This window comes from Hippocampus bargibanti, linkage group LG03 (assembly GCF_051943395.1).
Source record: "Hippocampus bargibanti isolate YZ-2025 linkage group LG03, ASM5194339v1, whole genome shotgun sequence".
In the NCBI taxonomy this organism is placed as follows: domain Eukaryota; kingdom Metazoa; phylum Chordata; class Actinopteri; order Syngnathiformes; family Syngnathidae; genus Hippocampus; species Hippocampus bargibanti.
Window position 1 is genome coordinate 25,531,686 of NC_142736.1, and position 24,562 is coordinate 25,556,247.

Here is a 24,562-nt window from a genome sequence, read left to right on the forward strand (position 1 = left end):
ATACGTCACTACGGTCAAGCCATCCATCTGCCGTTGGCATTTTATGGTTCCCGGTGGATGGGGCAGGATTTTATTTTACATCTACTTTGTATGGTGGCGATTTAGGTGGATTACGTTTCTCCGATCAGAAAATAAGATCTGCTCAATTGAGTCATGTGGGAGATTTTCAGCAAGTGGGCGCCATTTCCAGAAACATTTACTGAAACAAAAATGCCATTGAGAGTATTTTTGTCCGATTTATGCAAATGGTAATAGTATTTTATTGATAAGCCAAATAAATATCAAAATAATTTGGCATTTGGATTACTGTATTTGAAATGTTTTTTAGTCACTCCTTGACATGGAGATCATTCTATAGTGCCGTACTGCAGACATTTTTAATTTTATTGAGCTATGGACTGTGTTTATTGTTTTGCTTTTTGTTGACTGTTATGTGAAGCGCTTTATTACAGCGGCAGCAGTTGTGAAAGTGCTATATAAATGAGTATGTATTGCATTTTATTCTATTGTATTGACGTTTTATTCTGAGATAAAAAAAATCCCATTTGTGTATGCACAATCAAGAAGTTCAGAGTTCATCAAGCAGAAATTTCAATTACTAAAGTGTTTTATTTTTATTCTTTAGGGCCAGAGTTCAACTATAATTTGGCACCTTAAGAATAGATGAATGAAAAATCTCACTGATCGCTACAATTGTGATATAACAAAAAAATAAACACTTTCTGGTCAAAGCCCTTGTGGTTTTCGGTGTTTTAACCAGTTCTGCAACATAGCGCAGTAACTGTAAAGGAAAGTGAAATATCATCCTATTGGAGCTTCCATTATGGAACATGTTCCTAATTTTTATGCAGTAGTTATGTTAAGGTACTCATATTCTGCTTTAACAAAAAGCCTTACAAGATTGTCATCCTATCTTGACACAAGAGCTTGTTAGCGCCTGGAAATACTGCCTCATTCTCAAAATGTATATCCCTTCTCTTTCTCCCATCTCCCCGTGTGCTTTTTTGGTCTTTTCTATTTAAATCACTGCAGAAATTGTACCATGACACCTTGCTTCACACAGACACCCTTTCAGTCAAGCGGGTTCTGGTTACGGTCTACACAAGTATCCATTTGACAGTAATGGCATGCTAATGTAGTTTCGAAAAATGTGATGCCCCATTAGGATGATGAAGCTGAGCAGGTGCTCTATAAATTGACAGTTCTCAACCTAACCCATTAAAAAAACACACACAAAAAATGAATGGATGAATGACAGGTGTGCATCTATGCAGTAAATCAGTGTTTAAAAAAACACCAAAGGTCTTTTCTTATCCCACAAGACCACCCATGACCATTAACTCCGCCTACACAAGACAAAAGAGGTCAAGGGATGCATTTTTTGAAGAATATTTTGAGCTATTAAAAATATACCTATAGCAATGTATATACATTAAATCCAGTCAGATTTATTTCATGTTTAAAGCAGAGGTAGTTTCTGCTGTCATTGTATGCTTTTGGTGTTAAATTATGACAGAGACCTGAAAAAAATCGGGGCGGCATTGGAGATAGTGGATGAAAAATGAATCTTAGCGCTGGATCGCAAAGTGAATTAAGGACTAAACGATGGAAGGTGGTGGCAGAGTGACAGGCTGTGTAAAGTCTTTGGAGCCCTACTGTCCCTGGTGTTTGTCTTTCTCTCAGCGTGGAGCCTGTCCTTCAAAATCCAACTTGCTAGGCTCAAGAAGGGCCACCCCGGGGCCACGAGGTCCCCGCAATAGACGGAGAGCTTGTGTGAGAGAGTTCACGACTTGTTGTGCTGAAGTGTGGTCTGCTGTGTCTTTTATCCCATTGTGTGGGAAAGAATTGAGTTTAAAAAAAAAACACTATGAGTCGTTTTCTTGTGCTACGTGTCCGCGCCGAGTACATATGAAGAGACGTACTATTCACCCAGGCCTCAGACAGACAGGTCCTCATCTCGTTTAAATGTTCTTGTTTATTCCCGTTGAACTGTTGATTATCATGCTCATTCTCACGGAGTCCATTGAAGCTGCCAGCCCAAATGAAGCAATCATTTATTTATGCCCAGAACAAAGGCGCTGCCTGGCGCTGCTTTTTTGGCAGACTGTTCCCATCGGCATAGCTGCCGCTGCTGCTTATCCAGCCCCACAATGGCAAGTTAAGCGAGATTTAGGGAGACATTGTTGAGCTTTTTCACGGCTGAAACACAGTTCTGCTGCTCACCAAGGCCCCTGTCAGTTACTGCTTTCCAATACATTCTGTGGGCGCTCAGGAATTGAGACTCGCTTACACTGAGGCATGCCTTGTCCAAGAGCTGATTGACATTTTCAACCTTTTAGTGTCTCGAGTATGTGAGACATTTTGTTTCTAAATATATAGCTTGGGAGTTGTGACATATTTAGCTGAGTACATTAACTCATTCACAGACATTCATGATTTTTTTTAGGAATTGGAAATATGACGTTCGGATTTTGTTTTTTCTTGCTTGAATGCCGATAAAGCGCTGGCCAGACCTCTGGAAATGTTATTTCGCTTCCACGAGGAGGCAGAATTTCCCTTTTTTTCATGTTAGTGCTTTGTTCCAGCTTCAGCTGTTTTTGAAGCGCTATCTGACCTTCTTCAAATTTCTATTCCCTCTCGTTCCCTCAGATCCTCCTCCCTCCGCCTCTGTGTGCCCCCCTGCCATCTCAGCACGATGGGTGACAGAGCCTTCAGCTGCTCTGCCCCCAAACTTTGGAACACACTTCCTCCCAACATTCGTAACATCGATTCTCTTCCCACCTTCAAGTCGCATCTCCAAACCCACCTATTTAAAATTGCATTTTCTGTGTAGCTCTCTCTCTTGTTTCTATTTATAATTGTATTTTATTTATTGCATTCTATTTGTGATTGTTTTAATTGAATTAACTCTTTTTTTTCTGATGAAAGTAGAGAGTCTAAGGTTTCTTACACGGCATTGAATGTTTAGGTGGTCCTAAAACTCAATATTCTGTGAGTCCTGGAATTTGAGTGAAAATTACAAAAACCCTGACACTGGAGTGGACATATTTTCGCACATGTCTGGCAGTGAATGATTTAATTGAAACTCCTAAAAAAATGATAATAAAAACCATGGTTACTGTCTTTAACTGTTAAGTGAAAGCATTTAAAATAAAATTACATTACAAAAAAATTACCACCAATATGGTTCAAAACCAAATTGATTCCATGCTGTTGTAAACTCTGTGCGTGAAGTCCTGCAGTGTTCAGCTTTGGTTCAACACATAAATAAAGCTTACCCATGTTTTATGGACTTAATCTGAACCCATGACCCGGATTGGGAAATAATTGCGCGTGTGTGTGAAGCAACGTTTAACCCTTGCAGGTGTATATATACGTATATATATATATATATATATATATATATATATATATATATATATATATATATATATATATATAGTAAAGTCTCGTTATATCGATATTCAAGGGAGTCCGAAAAAATATCGATATAACCGGGACTATCGATATATCCGACCCCGTTTGCATGTAATTTTCTCCGTGCGTGCATAGAAATAGTATCGATATAACCGGGACTATCGATATATCCGATATCGATATAACGAGACTTTACTGTATATATATATATATATATATATATATATATATATTATTATATATATATATATATATATATATATTTTTTTTTTAAATAAACATTTCATTCACATGTAAAAATAATCAAGATATTTATTTCTCAATAAATTGAAGGAAAAAATGTTTCGTATCAAGGAAGGAACAATTAACTCATTCACTGCAAGACGTGCGGAATTAGTTTTTTTGTCATTTTCACTCAAATTCCAGGACTCACAGAATATTGAGTTACTATGACGACATAAACATTCAATGCAGCGTAAGAAACCTCAGACTCTCTTCATTTATCTGAAAAAAAAAGAGTTACTTCCTAAATTATATGTGTCTGGAGTTATCTGGTCTTCAATGGAGGTGGCTGTACAAAACGCAAATGTTGCCCCCTCATGGGTGGGAAAAACATTGCCAGAAGTCTGACCAGCGCTTTTTCGGCAAGAAAAACCAAAACCTGAACAAATTTGGGAATGTCGCTCCACATCATATTTTCAATTCCCTAATAAATTTAGGAATGGCAGTGAATGAGTTTAGGAAGGGGGAATATATCATTTTTTTATTACAATTAATTAAAAGTGGATTCATGTGAAAAAAAAAGATTTTATTTTAAGGCTATATCACCCCCAAAATAGTTATGGACATAGATTCACATGTTCCAAATAATTCCAGAAGGCAAGGGAAAAGAAGAAGAAGACACTATTTAGAAAAGAGAAAAAAAGAAGCCTGCATTAATTGTAGCGTATATTACAATCCACTATTAAACAATAATGAAATAAGATGGGGGACACTAATTCGCTGTGGCGACCCCGAGAAGGGAAAAGCCGAAAAGAAGAAGATGAACTATATGCTTCAATGTGCCACTATGAAATCAAAACATAAACTAAATGTCAAGAAAAAACATACTCTCGGTCGCAATGCTGCAAAACTGCTGCATTTACTGTTCATTATTCACCACACGACACATTTGCCTCCCTCTCACAAAAACAAAATGCAGATGGGATCGCTAAGGAAGCTTGCGTTCGTGCCATCAGATTTTCCATTTCCAGCATCACTGCTCCGCTACATCCACAGTGCTATCATTCCAGTTGACCCTCCCTCCCCCACCTATCCCCTCTTTCTGGGGCTTCTTTTACAATCTCACTGCACCCCAATGGGCGCTATATATTATCGGACGCTTTACCCTGTTATCCTCCAAAAGACATGGGCCTGCTGGAGCCGCCACATCACCTGTTGCCATGGCAGTTAAATAGGCAGGCGAGGAAGGGCAGGAATGGAAGACAGTGAACATGCGCGAAAGGGGATGGGAGAGGGATAATGAGTGCATGCTTCAGTGAAAGACAGGTATATAGTCCAACTCGTGTCATAATTTCACGTATTTCATTTTAGGTGATTGGTGAGGGTTGAAATTAAAACTAAACATTTTATTCATCATTGTCCTCCATTTTCAGAGGTTTGATTCGCATGTTTGTTTTGGCCAAGCTTTTACGTCGGATGCCCTTCCTGACACTGATGCTGCTAATAATAATAACAATAATCATAATAATGATACATTTTATTTCTAAGCGCCTTTCAAAACTCTCAAGGGACACTTTACAGTCATGTAACAGAGTCTGCGGGTGAGCAGCGGTATCCATTCATGCCAGTGTTCACTCAACCTGGAAGTAAATCACACTCATGTATGTGTATGTAGACAGAGACAGACAAAGAAGGTAAAGTACAATACAATACATCCTAATTCATATAGCACTTTCACAACAGCTACAGCTCTAACAAAGTGCTTCACATAGTAGTCAACACAAAGCAAAATACATAATAAACAGCAACATAAAAACATGGACAGTTGTGCAATCTTAACAACTTTCCCCATATACTCTGATGTTTGAGTACAAAACAACACTATTACGTGAAGCAGTTCTAGATGAAAGGTGAGAGGATGAAAGCCTCCTTTTCACCAGTGGATCCAAGACGTCATGGTGGAATGTGCATGTTTGCACATTCACATCTCGTGCCGCACATAAATCCGCTTCAATTCCAAGTCAGAACAGTTCCACATACGCATCGGCGCTCTGCCATGGTGGTGGTTAACGCGATCATACTTATAAACAGTGAAAATGCGACAGGCACAATGTTAGAGTTGGGTATCAGCCGTCATCTGTACAAATTTGAAATTTCAAATTTGTACAGATGACGGCTGAAGAAACCTTCTCACCTCCTGTACGACTGAGAGCTTACACAGACGACTTAGAGTTGGGTACTAAAGACTTGCACTGTAGCTTGCCCCATAAAGAGACATTTGCCATCATGCATAATTATTGAACATGAAAGTATATTGTCATTAAAGTCATTCTTAATCCATCAATCAAAGACAGGCAAAATTAATGAATGCTGATGTCCGTGGGCGACAAAAAAGAGATGATGTGAAGGCATATTCAGAATAATTGAGGGAGTTAATAGGAGGAAAGCAAAAAGACTAAATGAATAAAGGAAGAAAAAGATGAGTCCGTAAGAGAGTGAGGAAGAGGAGGAGGGGAAATGAACGTGAGCGGGAATGCCATTATTGGCTTTGTCCGGTCCTCCTGACTGAAGGCTGGATGGACATGGATAAGGGAACAAATGACTGAAAAGCGCAGAGTGTGAGAGGAGGTTGCTTCTTTCCTCGCTTCCTTTTCACTGATTAGTGCAGAGAGCATCACGGTGGCCTCAGTTTGTCTGTTCACACACGGCGTCCGTCTATGGCCAGTTTTTGAAGACAAGAGGAGGCCAACCCGTAGTGATTTGGAGGCTCTTGTGAGGTTCTTGCTTCCACACGTTCACCATGTGAGCAACACAACAAATTGAAAATATTGCTGCGGGTGCTTGAGGGGAGAGTCAGTGGCGATTGTAACACACGTTAAATTGGAATAATATCAACTCATTCACTGGCAGACTCTAATTTTAAAATGGTGACAATCAATAAAAGGAGGAAAGGTGCCTTTTAATGTCAATTCAATTTTGATATACATGTTTCAAATCAACCAAAGCACATACTTATGATAGATGAAAATTAACCAATTCACTGCCAGATGATGTGCAAAAATGTCTCCACTCCAGTGCCAGGGTTTTTGTCATCTTCACTCAAATTGCAGAACCCACAGAATATTTAATTTTAGGACTACATTAACTTTCAATGCAGCTTAAGACTCTCTTCATTCATCAGAAAAAAAGAGTTAATTCCTAAGTTTTATGGGTCTGTAGTTATCTGAGCTTGAAATGAGGGCAGCTGTACAAAATACAATACAATAGATATTGATTTATATAGCGATTTAAGAACAGCTGAAGCTGGAACAAAGCGTTAACATGAAAAAAGGGGAAATGCTGCCCCTTGTGGAAAAGAAAAAAAACATTGCCAGAGGCCATGGCAAGCGCTTTATCAGCACCCAAGCGTGAAAAACCAAAACCCGAACCAATTCGTGAATGGGGCTCTGTCATATTTTCAATTCTCGAAGAAATTTGTGAATGGCAGTGGATGAGTTAAGGGACGATGTGCAAGATTGTCGTGTGAGGATGGGAGGCAAAATATATTCAATGTTGGGTGCAAGTGAGGTGAACAGGAATATATTTTATATCTCCCAAACGGCGCAGCGATTCAAATTGAGTTGTGTTCTGACAGAATTTAGAGCGCAGGGCATTCTCTTGGAGATTATTTTCCCCACTCGCAGTGGGAGTCCCTGACTTATCAAAGTGGGAGAGAATGGGTCGGGGGCTTGAGGTTGATGTGCAGATGGTCTCTGCTGAGCTCCAGCAGTAAAAGCTCACATTTTCCTCCTAAATGTCTCTTGGTGTCTGAGACAAATACTTTGCGTTTAGTCATTTGTGTATGTGGCTTTAAGGGCTTACGGTTCAGATTCGTTTAGTGATGGGCACAGCGTGGCTGGACTAAGTGAGAACTATTTCAGTTTCGTTTTAATGTCTGTCAATGCTGTTGCTTTTAAGATGAAAGCTGTTTCAAGCAACCTTGGTATAGCTCATGTGAAGCTCTTAAAATTAACTCATTTACTGCCAGACGATGCTAAAAAAAAATCAACAACATAGACATTCAATGCAGCGTAAGAAACCTTAATCTCTTGTTTCATCTGAAAAAAATGAGTTAACACCCAAGTTATATGGGTAAGTAAGTAAGCTTTATTTATATAGCACTTTTCACACAAAAACCACAGTGCTTCACAAAATTTAAAATAATAATAAAAATAATAATAATAATAAAAACAATACACAAAAAAGTGCAAGTGGAAAATTATGCAAGCATAGAACATAACAGTTAATCAAACGCCTGTTTAAATAAAACAAGTATTTAAATGTTTTTTAAAGACTTTAAAGGTCTGGAAATGCGGGCAGCTGTACAAAATACAATACGTATACAGTGATACCTTGGCTTACGAACTTTTCGGTTTACGAACGTTAAATGTATACAAATTTTACCTTGGCATACGAATTATTTTTTGGGATACACACGGAGCACCACAATGAGTGATGTGTCGTTCGCGAACAAGGTAGTTCTCCTAACAACAAAATGGCAGCCGACTGTTTTTGTCTTTGGTTCTCGTCTTCGGTTAAAGCCACGTGATTGGTCAAGAATGCAGCAGTGAGGAGGGTGGGGGGGGGGGGTCGAACATTAAAGAGACAGGCAAACGACAGAGAGAGAATGAGAAAATGGATAGAAAACGGTGAAATTTGGACTCGTTTCAACTTTGGTAGTTCAAAGGCAGAGTGTAGACTGCAACGTTAAAATATCCCATAAATCAGGCTCCACAAATAACCCACAAAAGCTATCTGTACATTTAATGCAAAAAGCTATAAACCCAGCTAGACAGAACACAATTGATGAGGAACAAGGTAAAATTATCGCAGAGAAAGCACCTCCAAGGGATCATTCCTCAAGATGGTGAAAGAAGAAGGCTACATTCCTCATCAAGTGTTTAATGCTGATGAAACCACTCAATTCCATCAAGCCATCAACGACCATCACAAAGGTAAATAAAACAACTCTATTATACTGTAGTTTATTCATTTAATTATAATGCCATAGCACATTTATCATACATAAAATAAGGTATATTTTGTGTAGTTTTAAGGCTTAGAAAATTAGAACGTAGGAAAGTATGTTTTCTGTGAACCTGGGAACGGATTATTCTCATTTTAATGGTTTCCTATGGGAAATTAATTTTGGGGATTCACACATCGGCTTACACACTTTGTCTGGGAACCAATTAAGTTTGTAAACCAAGGTATCACTGGACATAAATATATAAAAGTTTCCAAATATAAGGCACACCACATTATAAAGTGCTACAGTAGAGGGTGGGGTTATGAAATGTAGTCGGTGGCTGCTGACAGTAGTTGCGAGACCTCAATATTACTTCACATATGAAGCGCACCTCCGTATAGGGTGCAGGGTCATGTTTTGAAGAAAATAGAGGCTTTTGGGTGCGCCTTATACAATGGAAAATACGGTATTTTCCAACATTTTTTTGCTATCATGTTTGAATTGCATCTTGCTACATGTTATTCATTAGTCTGAGTGGAGGAGTTTGTTTTTTGTTGTGTTTTACTTTTTTTGTTAGCTGTTTATTTTATTACACATCCACTCACTTAACTGGAATCTCGTACCCTTGGATTTCGCTATTCGACTTTTAATCATGCTCCCATGTCATTCTCTGGCTTTCTTTCTTTTCATTTTTATTTAGGGTCCCACTTGCAGCCCACCTCCCCCCTCCCTCTTGTGGGGTACCCTCAGTGAATATTGTGCAGAGCAGCAGTAAAGAAAAAGAAACTTAATCCTTCCATTGAACAGCGCTCGAAGCAGTCAGGGGCTTTTTTTCTCATTTTGCTCAGTGTCAAAAAAAACAACCGCCTTCTTTTTCTAAACGCTCACACATGCCCCTCCCCTACCCCCACACTGAGCACACACACACACACACACACACACACTCTATATTACTTTAATTGTGTTGATTGGTTGTGACATATAGCTCATTGTTTTACTACTACTGTACCTTTAAAGGACAACCGACATCACATTTTTGTTTCCTGACATCAGAAAAACGTTTTATAGCATCTAAAATACGCAAAACACGCAGTATGATATTTTTATTAAAATGCAAAACACCAATAAAAATGACTTAAAGTGTCCAAAATCCGCAAAAAAATTGAGCTGCGAATTGGTCATTTTCAGAAAGTTTGTGACGTCGCGCCAAGACGTCTTGCATTGCTGGAGAATCAAAACAATGGCTTCAGATTCGGAGAATATGCTTTCTTGTTACACATCCAGTTTTGAATATGATTCAAATAGTTCTGAAGAGGAAAGCATACATGTTTGCAATCGATTAAAGAATTTAGTCCGTGCCATTTTGAGGCAACATTGTTTGGGGGAAATGTATCACCAAAAAAGAGGCAGAAAATGGCGACCAACCTCCTGTGAGGAATTAATCAGCCCGTTTCCACAGGCTGATAAATTCCTTATATGGAGCTTGGTCGCCCTCTTTTGGCTCTTTTTGGTGCAACACAACATTTTCAGACCAAACAAGCAGAGCAAAATGCATTGACGTGATGGAAGGACTGCTAAAATGTGTCCTTTTTTCGGTAAGGGGCGTTCCTTCAGTGACGTCACGTATGGACTCGTCACCAACTCAAAAACAAGACTTCCGGAATATTCAGTGCGAGTCTTAAAAGGTAAAATATAACTATATGCGGTGGAATCTTTGTAAAATACGCTCAGTAGAAGTCATTTGAAGCCATTTTACAAATTATGGACACAACTTGTCCGGAGACGTCATTTGTCCTTTAAGAGAGACGTGGCTAACTGGTAAAATACTCATTCCCCAGTAGAGTGTGACAAAAAGTTCTGTTGAACAGCCGATCACCTGGAATTGTATAAATATGCAAATGCGGTCAACGTTCACCTTGCTCTCGTCTAAGGCAATGAAATAGATTCAAAACTGTTGACATGTTTAGTGGAGGTGGAGATGCCGAAATGGAGGTTCGAGTTGCGGTTTAATCTCAGTCATGTTATTGCACTTTGAGGCAGGAGGTCAGAAAGAGAAATACGCAGGTTAGAAGCCTTGATCAAAAGAGGCTTCCCACCATAGATTTATGCCATCCTTGTCTCGCTATCCCCCTTCCTCATCTTTTCATCCTCGCTCGGTATTTCCTCTCCCTCAGGCTATGTTTAAGGGATTTATGCGTTTTCACTTTCTGTTTTCTCCCAGTAGCAAATGACATCAAAAGGTCTGACAATTCCTTTTGAGTCAAGCAGACCTCATAGCGCCGCGACCTTCGATAATCGACCTCATTGTGTGCATCAAGCGTTGACCTCCGTCTCGCACGCGAGGCTTGCGCACTTGGAGGCGAGCCTAATCGCACAGATCGAAATTCCGTCCCGAGAGATATGATACAAACATGCGTGTTTCGATTGCAACTGAAAGAACGAGGACACACCAAAATTGTCACCGCTTGAGTTAGTCCGACGAAAGGCAAACAAAAGTCTTCTCCCTTCGGCCAGTGAGACGCACTGATGTCCGAACCGTAAAGTGTCGCCTGAGGCTCCAAAGGGGCGTACGCGTAAGAGACGCAAAGACACTTTTCAGGGAAAATTGTTTGCATCCGACGTAGCGGTGAGTTGTTGCCATATCACCTCAAGTTGAATTCAAAATGTCAACAATCTGTATATTATTCCGTCAACTTTGTTTGTCTCATACCTCGTCCCCATTACGCTTCTGTGTATTGCAATAATCATTAGGAGACATTCTAAGGAATTGCGAATACAGTGATACCTCAGCTTACAAACTTAATTGGTTCCCAGAAAGTGTGTGTAAGGCGAAAAGTGTGTCTTCCACACATTATTTTCCCAACGGAAAATAACTGTTTCCAGGTCCCCATAAAACATAATTATCAACTAAATGAGCCTTAAAACTACACAAAATATACTGTATTTTATGTATAATAAATGTACTATTTTATTGTAATTAAAGTAATAAATTGTCCTGTATAGTAAAGTCGTTTAATTTACCTTTGGGATGGTCGTTGATGTAGTTGCCTCTTGATGATATCCGAGTGAAGTCGCCGTGCTTTCTCTGCGATAATACCCTCACTCACGTTGTCCCCTAATAGCTGCTTTTCGTTAATGCAAATCAACAGAAGTTTTTCAACCTCTTCTATTGCCAAAGACTGTTGCTTAGACAAAACAGAAAACACCCTGAGCCACACGTAGCAATGCTCGACTTAGCATACTGGTACTGGGATGCTAAAACGCACACCTCGTTCGTGTTTCTCGATGATCTTCTTCTGCTCGACCGGAATTTCGTTTTGTGTCCTCTTCACCCTTTGGGTGGGGTCTTTTAAAGGCATATCCAATCCAATCAAATAACAGCAAATGTATCCTTGATACCAAACCACATATGCACTAAGAGAAAGGGTGTGTGGAAAAGTAGTCCGGCAACCACCGCGGCGCTGTTCGGCCATGTGGTTTGGTGTTCCTCCACCGAAAACTAGTCCGCCAGTCATTGTGGTGCTCCGTATGTTTGCTGAAAACTAGTTTGTATGCCAAGATTATATTCTCGCAAATTGAATGTTTGTAAGGCGAAAAGTCCATTAGCTAAAGCGTTCGTAAGCCGATGTATCACTGTATGTGAATATGAACACTCAGTTAATCGTGCGCGGCAGTCCAAAACTATGTCACGCCGATCACGCACCGCTGCACCCATTTGCTGGTGGAGCATGTGGAGATGTGGAACACGGCAATTGAGAACGATCAAAACATACACACAAAGCCCCAGTGTGCAAACAAACACACACAAAAGACATACACCATCGCAGATGAATGAATGGCTCTTTGCACGAGCGCACATGTACACTGTAAGCGTGCGCACTCGCTTTTATCGTCAGTCAATCAATGTGCACTGTTTTGATGAAATATAGTGCATACACACGCGCACATGCACGCAGAGCAGTCTTGCGTCCAGGCGGACATTTTGTTTTGTTTTAATATTTTGTGGTTTCATGTACAAAACCTCACCTCCCCCCCCAAATGGCCAAAACAAAATTAAATCTCCCCAAATGTGGACTTGATATCACAGAAATCCACTCATTACATCCTCAATTGCATATATGTTTCTATCTAATTGTATATTTTAAACTGCAATCTATACTGTGTACACTTGACTTTGTACATGCAAGACTTTCATTTTTTTTTTTGTCTTTTACTAACACGCCCACCACCGCTCTGCTCATTTTTGCTGTTGTAGATTGCAAATTTCTCCGTTATGGGACAGATAAAGGTGTTCTTATTCCTATTCTGCCATTTTTACATCGGCTCACATGTGTGGAACATTTAATATTTATATGTAATTTTCAAATCTACCGTGCACTGAAATGCATCTGCATTAATATATTTTTGAGCCTTTCACAAAGAAATCTGACCAATTGCTTCATCAGAGCTGTAACAATAGCACTGGTATTTGCGCGACACCCTTTCTATGTTGCACACATGAGCAATTCCGCGCCGCCTTTTTGCCCTCGGTGCGCAGCAAATGTGAACGTGTGGTATTATTTAATATTATGATTGGTATTATTATTAGTATTGGTATTTATATTTGGTATTATTCTTTTAAATCTCATATATACAAATTTAAGAGGTTATTAGGCACACGTGGTTGACGAAGAAACAAGACTGAAATTCAGGGAAAGCGCTCATGCTCGGTAATCACTGTCAGACCCAAATATTCTCCACTGAAGTATCTTATTGCAAAACAGTCAGATTTTGCCTGTCATTCATATCTTTGTAAGTATTAATGGTCCAGATTTGTATTTATCCATTATTATGCAAAAGTTCCGGTGTGAGCACCCTCAATGAAAGGTGTATTTTCAAACTTTTTCGATATATGAGGCACACCTTCAATCAATGAAAAAAGTAAATATAAAAACTATTTACATTCTAAATATAATATATGAATCTATCAGTTTTCCTAATACAAGGTACACCACTTTATAAGGCGCTACAGGAGAGGCTGGGGTTATGCACGACTTCTTCTACAGGGGGAAAATGAAGCTGTGGCTGACGGTAGTTGCGAGACGTGATGCGGCTTAATATTACTTCACCTATAAGGCGCACCTGCGTATAAGGTGCAGGGTCATCTTTTGAAGAAAATCAAGGCTTTTGGGTGCACCTTATTCACCGGAAAATACAGTACTCGTGTTTATGGCTCAGCACAATGCACGCTCTGCTCCTAACTTACTCTTTCACGTGTCATCAGACAGACAGGTGCAAATGTGAGCTTTAAATCAACTCATTTTTTTGCCGTGGGTGACATTGTAGTTTCAGTTTTCTCTCGGGGGGCTGTTGTGAATTTGGGGAAGCTATTAAAATGTGTCATGCCCTCCACAGTTACGTATATGATATATACAGTGATACCTTACGAACTGAATTTGTTCCCAGACAGTGTGTATCCCAAAAAATTATTTCCCATAAGAAACCATTAAAATGAGACTAATCCATTCCCAGGTCCCTATAAAACATAATTTTCTACTTTCTAATTAAGCCTTAAAACTACAGAAAATATACCTTATTTTATGTCTAATTAATGTACTATGGTATTATAATTAAAGAAATAAACTGTACTGTATAATTACAGTCGTAATGTTAGTGTTGTCGTTGATGGCTTGATGGAATGGAGTGGCCGGTTTCATCAGCATTAAACACTTGATGAGGAACGTACCCTTCTTCTTTCACCATCTTGAGGAATGATCCCTTGTCGGTGCTTTCTCTGTGATAATTTTATGTAGTTCCTCATCAATTGTGTTCTGTTTTGCTGGGTTGATAGCTTTTTGCATCAAGTGTACAGATGGCTTGTGCGGGTTATTTGTGGAGCCTGATTGATGGGATATTTTAACCTTGCAGTCTACAACTCTGCCTTTGAACGATCAAAGTTGAAACTTTCTCACTGTCGTCTGCCTGTCTCTTTCATGTTTACCCCCCACCCCCCAATCATGACCAATCACGTGGCTTTAACTGAAGACTGGGGGCCGGGAATAGAGGACAAAAACAGTCTGCTGCCATTTTGTTGTTAGAACGGGATAGTTCGCGAACGACCCATCACCCATTGAGGCAGCTCCGTGTACGAACAAAGTTTGTATGCTAAGGTAACGTTCGTATGCCAAGGTAAAATGTTAATAAATGTAACCTTCGTAAACCAAAAAGTTCATAAGCCAAGGGGTTCGTAAACCAAGGTATCACTGTACACTTCTTCTGTATTTTTGTACTTTGCACTATGTGGCGCCATTTTATGAAACATTTGTGTCGTACATTTCAGTCTTCTGATATTTTCTTTTGTACATACAATACTTTATTTTAGATATTTAACCCCCCCCCCCTTTTTTTTTCAATTTTGCTGCTGTAAATTGCAAATGTACCCATTGTGGGACTATTAAAGGCTTGGAATTTCACAAGTTTGATTTACTTTCGCGGGCCGAATATAATGATATGGCGGGCCAGATTTGGCCCCTGGCCCTTGACATTGACACCTGTGCTCTAAACTGTCTGTGTGCATCCCAGCCCTTCCATCCCGTCGTAAACCTGGTATGCAGCCCTGACCTCAGGATGTTCCTGTGCTCCCTTTACGCCCCGGTCTGCGTCGTATACGGGCAGGTGTCCCTGCCGTGCCGAGCCCTCTGCCAGCGGGCCAAGGAAGACTGTCATAGACTGATGGAAATATTTGGACTCACCTGGCCAGATGGCATGGAGTGCAGCAGGTTATGAAGACAAAGATAACTTTTACAACCTCGTCATAAAAACAACGTCAACGTGATGGCTCTGCCCACCTGCAGGTTTCCTGACTGCGACGAGCCGTACCCTCGCCAAGAGGATCTGTGGAAAGGCTCCGAGCCCACTGACCAATCATCCCTGATCGTCCAGAGAGACTACGGCTTCTGGTGCCCCAGGGAGCTAAAAATCGAACCAGAGTTGGGTTACTCATTCATGGGCAGGAAAGATTGCTCTGCTCCCTGTCCTTCCATGTACTTCAGCCAACAGGAAGTGACCTTCACGCGATACTTCATCGGGGTCACCTCTATTGTCTGTCTGTCTGCAACCTTGTTTACCTTCCTTACCTTCCTCATTGACGTCACCAGGTGGGTGAGACTACTTGTACCTTCCTCGATATGCGACGTCTCTTTTGAACTGGTCTTTTCCTCAATAGGTTTCGATACCCGGAGCGACCCATCATCTTCTACGCTGTGTGTTATGTCATGGTGTCGCTGGTGTTCTTCCTGGGCTTCTTGTTGGAGGATACTGTAGCGTGCAACACGGTCAACCACGTGCCGTTTAAAACTTCGACTGTCACGCAGGGCTCGCATAATAAGGTGAGCGTGTTGTTTCAGAGTGGTTGCGGGCCAATCAAGGTTTTTTTTGTGCTAGTGGTGATGGAAGACATTCATCTGTGAAATATAGTTTTACATCATAATAACTTTGCTACAACTTTAAGTCCAAAATATTCCCGTTCCAAATTACACCATAGAAAGTAAACTAGTGTGGGGCTGGCAACTGTGAAAAGAACGAGTAACAAAATTGTATAATTATGTTCTGAATTCTCTAATTTTCAGGGAAAGCTTAAACATTATTACAAATCTTTAAAAATCAATCGAACACATGAAATGTCTAAATGTCAAAATTAGCCCTGAAATGTCCATAAAAGGTCCAGAAATAAAAAAAACATGAAAGTGCAATCCCCCAACCCCATTCAAGGCTTCCCACAGGTCCTTAAAGTTCATAAAAATCCATTAAAAAGAAGTTGTAAAATTATGTTCTTCAATCTCATTAATTTTCAGGGAAAGCTTCTAAAATCAATGATAATCTTTAAAAATTAACCTGACACCTTAAAAAATGGTACAATTATCCCCCGAAAGTCTTTATAAGGTCCACAATTAAAAAAGCAAGAGAAAATATGCAATTTCCCGAACCCCAATACAAAATTCAGACAGGTTCTTAAAAATCCATAAAAAATGAGTAAAATAACGTTCTAAATTGTCCTTAATTAATCAAGAAATGTTCTAAATTCAATTAAAACCCTTAAAAATCAATCCGACACCTAAACAAATGGCAAAATTAGCCATGAGAAGTGCTTAAAAGGTCCACAAATAAAAAGCAAACTGAAGTGTGCAATACCCAATCCCGGGTTCCCACAGGTCCTTAAAGTTCATAAAAATTCATGAAAAAAAAACTAAAATTATGTTATTAATTCTCCTTAATTTTCTGGGAAATGTTCTAAAATCAATAAAAACCATTAAAATTTAATCAGCCACCTAAAAAATGGGAAAATTAGCTTTAAAAAGTGCTGAAAGGGTCCACTAATCATAAAGCAAATGGAAGAGTGCAATCGCCCAAACCCAGATACAGGTCCTTAAAGCTCATAAAGATCCATAAAAAAAGTTGTCAAATTACTTCTTAATTCTAATTAATTTTCAGGGAAAGCTGCTAAATCAATAAAAATCCTTAAAAAAAATAATCTGACACACGCCCCAAAAGTCTTTAAAAGGTCCATGATGGAAAGTCCATAAAATGTCCACAAATAAAAAGCAAGAGAAAATATGCAATCACCCAAATCTCAATGCAGGGTTTCCACAGGTCCTTAAACCTCACAAAAAATCCATAAAAAAGTGGTAAAATGGTGTTCTTAATTCATCGGGGAAAGATTCTAAAATCAATAAAACCCCTTGAAAATTAATCCAACACCTAAAAAGTACGTCAACCAGTGCGATCGCCCAAACCCCAATCCAGTGTTATCACAGGTCCATAAAGTGTATAAAATCAATTACAATTAGGTGATCAATTGTCCTTAATTCTCAAGGGAAGCTTCTACAATCAATAAAAACCCTTAATATTTAATCTGACTCCTGGAAAAGTACCATAGAAGGGCCACAAATAATACACAAATAGGAGAGTGCAATCGCCCAAACCCTGATCCAGGGTTTCCACAGGTCCTTAAAGCTCATAAACATCCAAAAAAAGATGTCATTTGTGGAGGAGATGAAACATTCTAATGGCTTCTCCAAATTCATAACAGACCCCCCCCTCCCCCGAGATGAAACCGTAACTACAATGTGACCTGCGACAAAAAAATGAGTTTGACACCCTTGCTTTGCATAAAAAAAGATTGATTGATTGATTGATTGATTGATTGATTGATTGATTGATTGATTGATCAACACACTTTTTTTCTTCTTCAGGCGTGCACCTTGTTTTTCATGATCCTCTACTTCTTCACCATGGCCGGCAGCATGTGGTGGGTGATCCTCACAATCACGTGGTTCCTGGCAGCCGTGCCTAAATGGGGCAGCGAAGCCATCGAAAAGAAAGCTCTCCTTTTCCACGCAGTGGCTTGGGGGCTTCCGGGGGCCCTCACCGTCGCCCTTTTGGCCCTAAACAAAATCGAAGGCGACGGCGTCAGCGGAGTGTGTTTCGTCGGGCTTTATGACGTTGACGCGCTTCGGTGGTTTGTTCTGGCGCCGCTTTGCCTCAACGTGGCGGTGAGTCGGTGACGAGTGAACGTGTGGGAGGATGAAACGATCAAGCGAACAATATCATAACGCGGCAAATGAACTTTCTGACCCGTCACTTCTATTTACAGTCATACCTTGGTTTACGAAACCCTTGATTTACGAAGTTTTCGGTTTACGAAGGTTAAATGTGAAATGAAAATTTTACCTTTGATTAAGCACTACTTTTCGCGATACACACCCCCACCACGGCTGGCGGAGTAATTTTCGGCGGAAGAACACCAAAGCACACGACCGAACAGCGCCCGAGCCGGCCTACCTTTCCACACACCCTTTCTATGAGTGCACACGTCGATCGTCTTCAACGATACATTTGTTGTTATGGGACCGAAAAAGACCCCTCTACAGGCTTGTGGTAAAATAGAGTATTGAATGTACCAAAGAAAATATCAGAAGACTGAAATGTACAACAATACAAATGTTTCATAGAAAGGATGGTACATAGTGCAAAGTATAAAAATACAGAATAAGTGGACAGTGATACCTCGGTCTACGAACCCCTTGGCTTGCGAACTTTTCTGTTTACAAACGTTACATTTATGAAAATTTTACCTTGGCATACGAACTTTTTTTTGTACACGGAGCTGCCTCAATGAGTGATGTGTCATTTGCGAACGAGCCCGTTCTTCTAACAACAAAATGGCAGCCGAGCTGTTTTTATCCTCTATTCCCCGCCCCCAGTCTTCGCTTAAAGCCACGTGATTGGTCAAGAACGCAGCAGTGAAGGGGGTGGGGTTTACAGAAAGAGAGAGCGAGTGAAGCCGTTCTCCAAAAAGAAAATGGCTGCCGACTTTTTTTTCCCTCTATTCCCCGCCCCCAGTCTTCGGTTAAAGCCACGTGATTGGTCAAGTACGCAGCAGTGAGGGAAAGTGGTTTAAACATTAAAGAGACAGGCAGACGACAGAGAGAGTGACAAAATGGATAGAAAACAGTGAGATTTTGACTCGTTTTAACTTTGAGATTTCAAGGCAAAAGTGTCGACTGCAAGGTTAAAATATCCCATCAATCAGGCTCCACAAACAACCCACACAAGCCATCTGTACACTTCATGCAAAAAGCTATCAACCCAACTAAACAGAACACAATTGATGAGGCACTAGATCAAGGGATCATTCCTCAAGTTGGTGAAAGAAGAAGGTTACGTTTCCTCATCAAGTGTTTAATGCTGATGAAACCGGCCACTCCATTCCGTCAAGCCATCAACGACGATACACATCGAAGGATATATCGATAGTCCCGGTTATAAATATAAACGGTTATATCGATATTTTTTCGGACTCCCATCGATATAACGAGACTTTACTGTTTACTTTATATAGTACAGTTTATTTCTTTAATTATAATACCATAGCACATTTATTATACATAAAATAAGGTATATTTTGTGTAGTTTTAAGGCTTAGAAAATTATAAAGTACAAAATTTGGTTTTATGCGGACCTGGGAACGGATTATTCTCATTTTAATGGTTTCCTATGGGAAAGGAATTTTTGGGATACACACAGCTCGCCTCACACAATCTGTCTGGGAACCAATTAAGTTCGTAAGCCAAGGTATCACTGTATTTTCTCGACTGCTAGCAGAGCGCAGCTTGTCATTTATCTTTGAGGCTCACCCCGTTTCCCTTTCTAGGTCGGCGTTTCTCTCCTCTTAGTGGGCATCGTGGCTCTGAACCGCGTGCGCATGGAGATCCCCCTGGAGAAAGAAAACCAAACAAAACTTGTCAAGTTCATGATCCGAATGGGCGTTTTCTCCGTGCTCTACCTCGTCCCTTTGCTGACCGTCATCGGCTGCTACGTGTACGAGCACACCTACCGCGGCGTTTGGGAGACCACCTGGATGGAGGAAAACTGTCGCCGCTATCACATCCCCTGCCCATACAAAGTGAGTGTCCCTTTTGTGCGTGGGTGGGCGTGCGCACGTGTGCGTGCATGCGTGCGTGTGTTCCGCTATTTGAGAAGTGGACAGTATGCATCATTAGCCCGGCTAACGCGCTGCAAACCAAAGTCTACAAATGAAGCAGTGTATCCGTTGTTGTTTTCTTGGACTCTTGTCTTTCAGTGTTTCCTCCGGTTCTCACACTTTTGCTTCTTCCTCCTCTACTCTCACTCACAGTCGCCATCTTTGCTTTGGGCTTGCTCAGTCATGCTCTGTTTCCCCAACTTTAAAAGGTCTTTTTCAGGGGTGTCAGTCATTTTTTGCCGCGGGCCACATTGTAGTTATGGTTTCCTCTCGAGGGCCGTTATGAATTTGGGGAACCCATTACAATGTTTAAATCCCTTCAAATATTATATATAGAGCACACAGAAAATTAATGAATAACTCGTTTTCAAATCTGAAGTCAAGAATAATGACTTTTATTGTGGTTGACATCCAAAAATATGACATTTTGGCTCAGATTTGAGCAATCATCATGGAATTTAACAAGTTTGATTTGCTTTCGCGGGCCGAAAAAAAATGATGTGGTGGGCCAGATTTGGCCCGCGGGCCTTTACTTTGACACCTTTGGTCTTTTGTGTTGTTATGATGAGTGCTGTTTTTTTTCACTCTCTAGCTTTCAAAACAAAAATTATTTTCATGGTGCAGACTTAAAGGACAACCGACACCATTTTTTTTTTGTTTCCTAACTGACATCAGAAAAACGTTTTATAGCATCAAAAATACCCAAAACACGCAGGCTGAGACACGAGTCAAGACACCAATAAAAATGACTTAAAGTGTGCTAAAACTGCAACAAAATGACCTCGGAAATGGCGAGTTTCAGAAGGTCCCGCCGCCTTGTTCGTGACGTCGCGCCAGGACTCAAAAAAACATGGCTTCACAGAGTCCAGATTCAGAGATGATTTCTTGTTACTCATCCAGTTATGAATATGATTCAAATAGTTCTGAAGAGGAAAGCATAAATGTTTGCAATCGATTAAAGAAGTCCTTCCGTCTCATTTTGAGGCGTCTGTCAGTGCCCAGAAAATGCACAAGATGGCACCCAAGCTCCGTTGGTAATGGGCTGATTTGTCTGCTGGGAATTTGTGTCAACTAGTATCAAATAGTAGTCTTGGTGCAACGCACAGTTCACCATCACGTTGTGTTTTCCTTCTAATTTTGCCATCAACACGGATCAACACAAAGTTTACAGAACAAAGAAAGTACCCAAAATGCATTGTGTGTCACTTTCTCGCTCAGAGGCGGTCCTGACGTGACGTCACATCAGGCATCGTCATCAACTCGAAAACAAGACTTCATGAATGTTTAGCGCGAGCCTTAAAACGTGAAATATAGCTATATGCGGTGGAATCTTTGTAAAATGCGCTCAGTAGAAGTCATTTGAAGTGATTTCACAAATTATGGACACAACTTGTCCGGAGGTGTCGGTTGTCCTTTAAAGCTGTAACTTTTTGGTTTGGGGGTTGGTTGTTGTAATCAGCGGCAGTTAAAAGGACTCCCGGCATGACCATTCAGTGTCGGGTCATTGTTTGTTCCACCCTGTCAGGTTTGTTTTGTCTTGTCATGGTTTTGTTTGTTACTTTGTGCCTTTTTGTTCCTGCTGACTTTATGTCATACAATTTGTCAAATACACCCTGCTCCTCGCTCCTGCCTGCAGTTTTTGGGGTCCACCCTCCACCTTGTAAATCATGGCAAAAGCATCCCTGCCAACCCCCCCCCCCCCCTCATTTCCGCCCACAAGTTACCAGATATGAGTTTGTCGTTGCCGTTTGTCCATGTTAGCGCTTTCTTACAGCTTCAGCTGTTGTTAAAGCACTATATGAACCAATATGTATGTACTATTGCATTGGATTTTGGACAGCCGCCCCCATTTCAAGCCCCGATCACTTCAGACCTACGGATATAATTTAGGAATTAACTTTTTTTTCCTGATGAAAGAAGAGAGACTAAGGTTTCTGATGTAGAATCAAATGTTTATATAGTCCTAAAACTCCATATTCTGTGGGTTCTGCAATTTGAGTGAAAATGACAAAAACCCTGGCACTGGAGTGGAGCCGCTTTTGGACATCGTCTGGCAGTGAATGAGTTAATTTTCAGCTATCGGAAGCATGTGTTTTGGTTCATTTGAAACATGTAAATCAAAATTGAATTGACATTGAGTCAACTTTCCTCCTTTTTGTTGATTGTCGCCATTTAAAAAAATAGAGGGCTCATTTTGTTAATTACTCATCTACTAATTTGCTGTTCCTCATTGAGTCACTAGATGGCAGCACTTAACACACACAGGTAACAACACTACTGCCCAATGTACAGTATTAATTCGACATGCTGGCCAGAAGTTATTGATTTTTATCACGTAGGCTGCGGGCCGGATGAAAATTGACCAGGGGCCGCATTTGTCCCCCGGCCCGGACTTTGGACACGTCTAAACGGTCTAACAGGCCTCGTTTTGTGTTTTGTGTGTGTTTCCCCTCAGGTGGAGCAAACCAGCCAACCATCCATGGCCTTGTTCCTGGTGAAATACTTGATGATGTTGGTGGTGGGGATCCCCTCAGCTTTCTGGGTTGCCAGCAAAAAGACCTGCTTCGAGTGGGCCAGCTTCCTACACGGACGACGGCGCAAAGAGTAAGCCTCCGTTTTAAACGGCACCGTTTATACAATCGAAACGCGCCTTTTGACGACCGTTCAAAATGTCCTCATGCAGCAGCGGCGTGAATGAATCTCGTCAGGTCCTACAAGAGCAGCCCGACTTGGCCCAGTCGCTGCTGCGTGAACCCAACACCCCAATCATCAGGAAGTCCAGGGGAACGTCCACTCAGGTCAATAACTCCAGGGTTTAAGATATTAGGCACTCATACCAAACTCCAATACTTAAAGGACAACCGACGTCTCCGGACAAGTTGTGTCCATAATTTGTAAAATGGCTTCAAATGACTTCTATGGGGCGTATTTTACAAAGATTCCACCGCATATAGCTACATTTTATGTTTTAAGACTCACGCTGAATATTCAGGAAGTCTTGTTTTTGAGTTGGTGACGAGTCCGTATGTGACGTCACTAAAGGAACGCCCCTGACCGAAAAAAAGACACATTGTAGCAGTCAATGCATTTTGCTGGACTTTGGGCTGAAAAAGTCATGTAGGACATTTCCCACCCCTGATGCCTCAAAAAAAATCACGGAATAAATTATTTAATTGATTGTAAACAGGTATGCTTTCTTCTTCAGTACTATTTGAATCATATTCATAACTGGATGAGTAACAACAAAGCATATTCTCCGAATCTGAAGCCATTGTTTTGATTGTCGAGCAAGGCAAGACGTCTTGCCGTGACACCACGAACAAGGGGGCGGGACTTTCAGAAACTGGTCACTTCCGGTTTCAAATTGAAGTACTTTTTAGACACTAAGTCATTTTATTGGTGTTTTGCATTTGACTAAAAATATCACACTGCGTGTTTTGGGTATTTTAGATGCTATAAAAAGTTTTTCTGATGCCAGTTAGGAAACAAAAAAGTGACGTCGGTTGTCCTTTAAAGGGGGAAATAAAAATCTGAGATTAACTAAGTACAGTAAAGTCTCGTTATATCGATATTCAAGGGAGTCCGAAAAAATATCGATATAACCGGGACTATCGATATATCCGACCCTGTTTGCATGTAATTTTCTCCGTGCGTGCATAGAAATAGTATCGATATAACCGGGACTATCGATATATCTGATATCGATATAATGAGACTTTACTGTAGTTGAGTTGTTGAAAGTCTGTCATTTGGTCCCCATTAACTCTTTCACTGCCAGACTATGTGCAAAAATGTGTCCACTCCAGTGCCAGGGTTTTTGTCATTTTCACTCAAATTGCAGGACCCACATTTTAGGACTACATAAACATTCAATTTAGCCTAAGAAACCTTAATCTCTCTTTCATCAGAAAAAAAGTTAATTCCTAACTTGCATGGGTCTGGAGTTATCTGAGCTTGAAATGGGGATGAAAATACTATACAATACATACATATTGATTTATAAAGCTCTTTAACAACAGCTGGAATGTAACTAAGCGCTAACATGGACAAAAGGCAAATGCTGTCCCCTCGTGGAAGGGAAAAACATTGCCAGAGGTCTGACCAGCGCTTTATCAGAATCGGAATACTTTTATCTTTTTTATCTGCACTGCAATTCCGGAATAAATTCGGGAATGGCAGCGAATGACTTAAAATTTAAAATGATTAACAAAAATAATGTGTGATGTAAACATTTGAGCAAAAACTCAAGCAAAACTGAAGCTTCTTACAAGCAGTCATGCTTTTCAATTCCCAACTTTATTCGGGAATGGCAGTGAATGAGTTAACTGTATTCCCCCAGTGGGTTATGATGAAGTACATGTTGAATGGTGGGAGTATTTTCACATTTTTGTCCT

The 24,562-nt window shown here is 40.4% G+C and overlaps 1 protein-coding gene across 1 annotated transcript in view; it reads left to right on the forward strand.

The window, feature by feature from the left end:
* Positions 1-24,562, forward strand: part of fzd3b (frizzled class receptor 3b) — a 31,909-nt gene that overhangs the window by 4,693 nt on the left and 2,654 nt on the right. Inside the window, exons 2-8 of the mRNA XM_088992793.1 lie at positions 15,209-15,405; positions 15,481-15,783; positions 15,852-16,014; positions 17,878-18,177; positions 19,839-20,090; positions 22,624-22,772; positions 22,852-22,966. Coding sequence (XP_088848919.1) covers positions 15,209-15,405; positions 15,481-15,783; positions 15,852-16,014; positions 17,878-18,177; positions 19,839-20,090; positions 22,624-22,772; positions 22,852-22,966 — 1,479 coding nt within the window. The remainder of the gene's footprint in view (positions 1-15,208; positions 15,406-15,480; positions 15,784-15,851; positions 16,015-17,877; positions 18,178-19,838; positions 20,091-22,623; positions 22,773-22,851; positions 22,967-24,562) is intronic.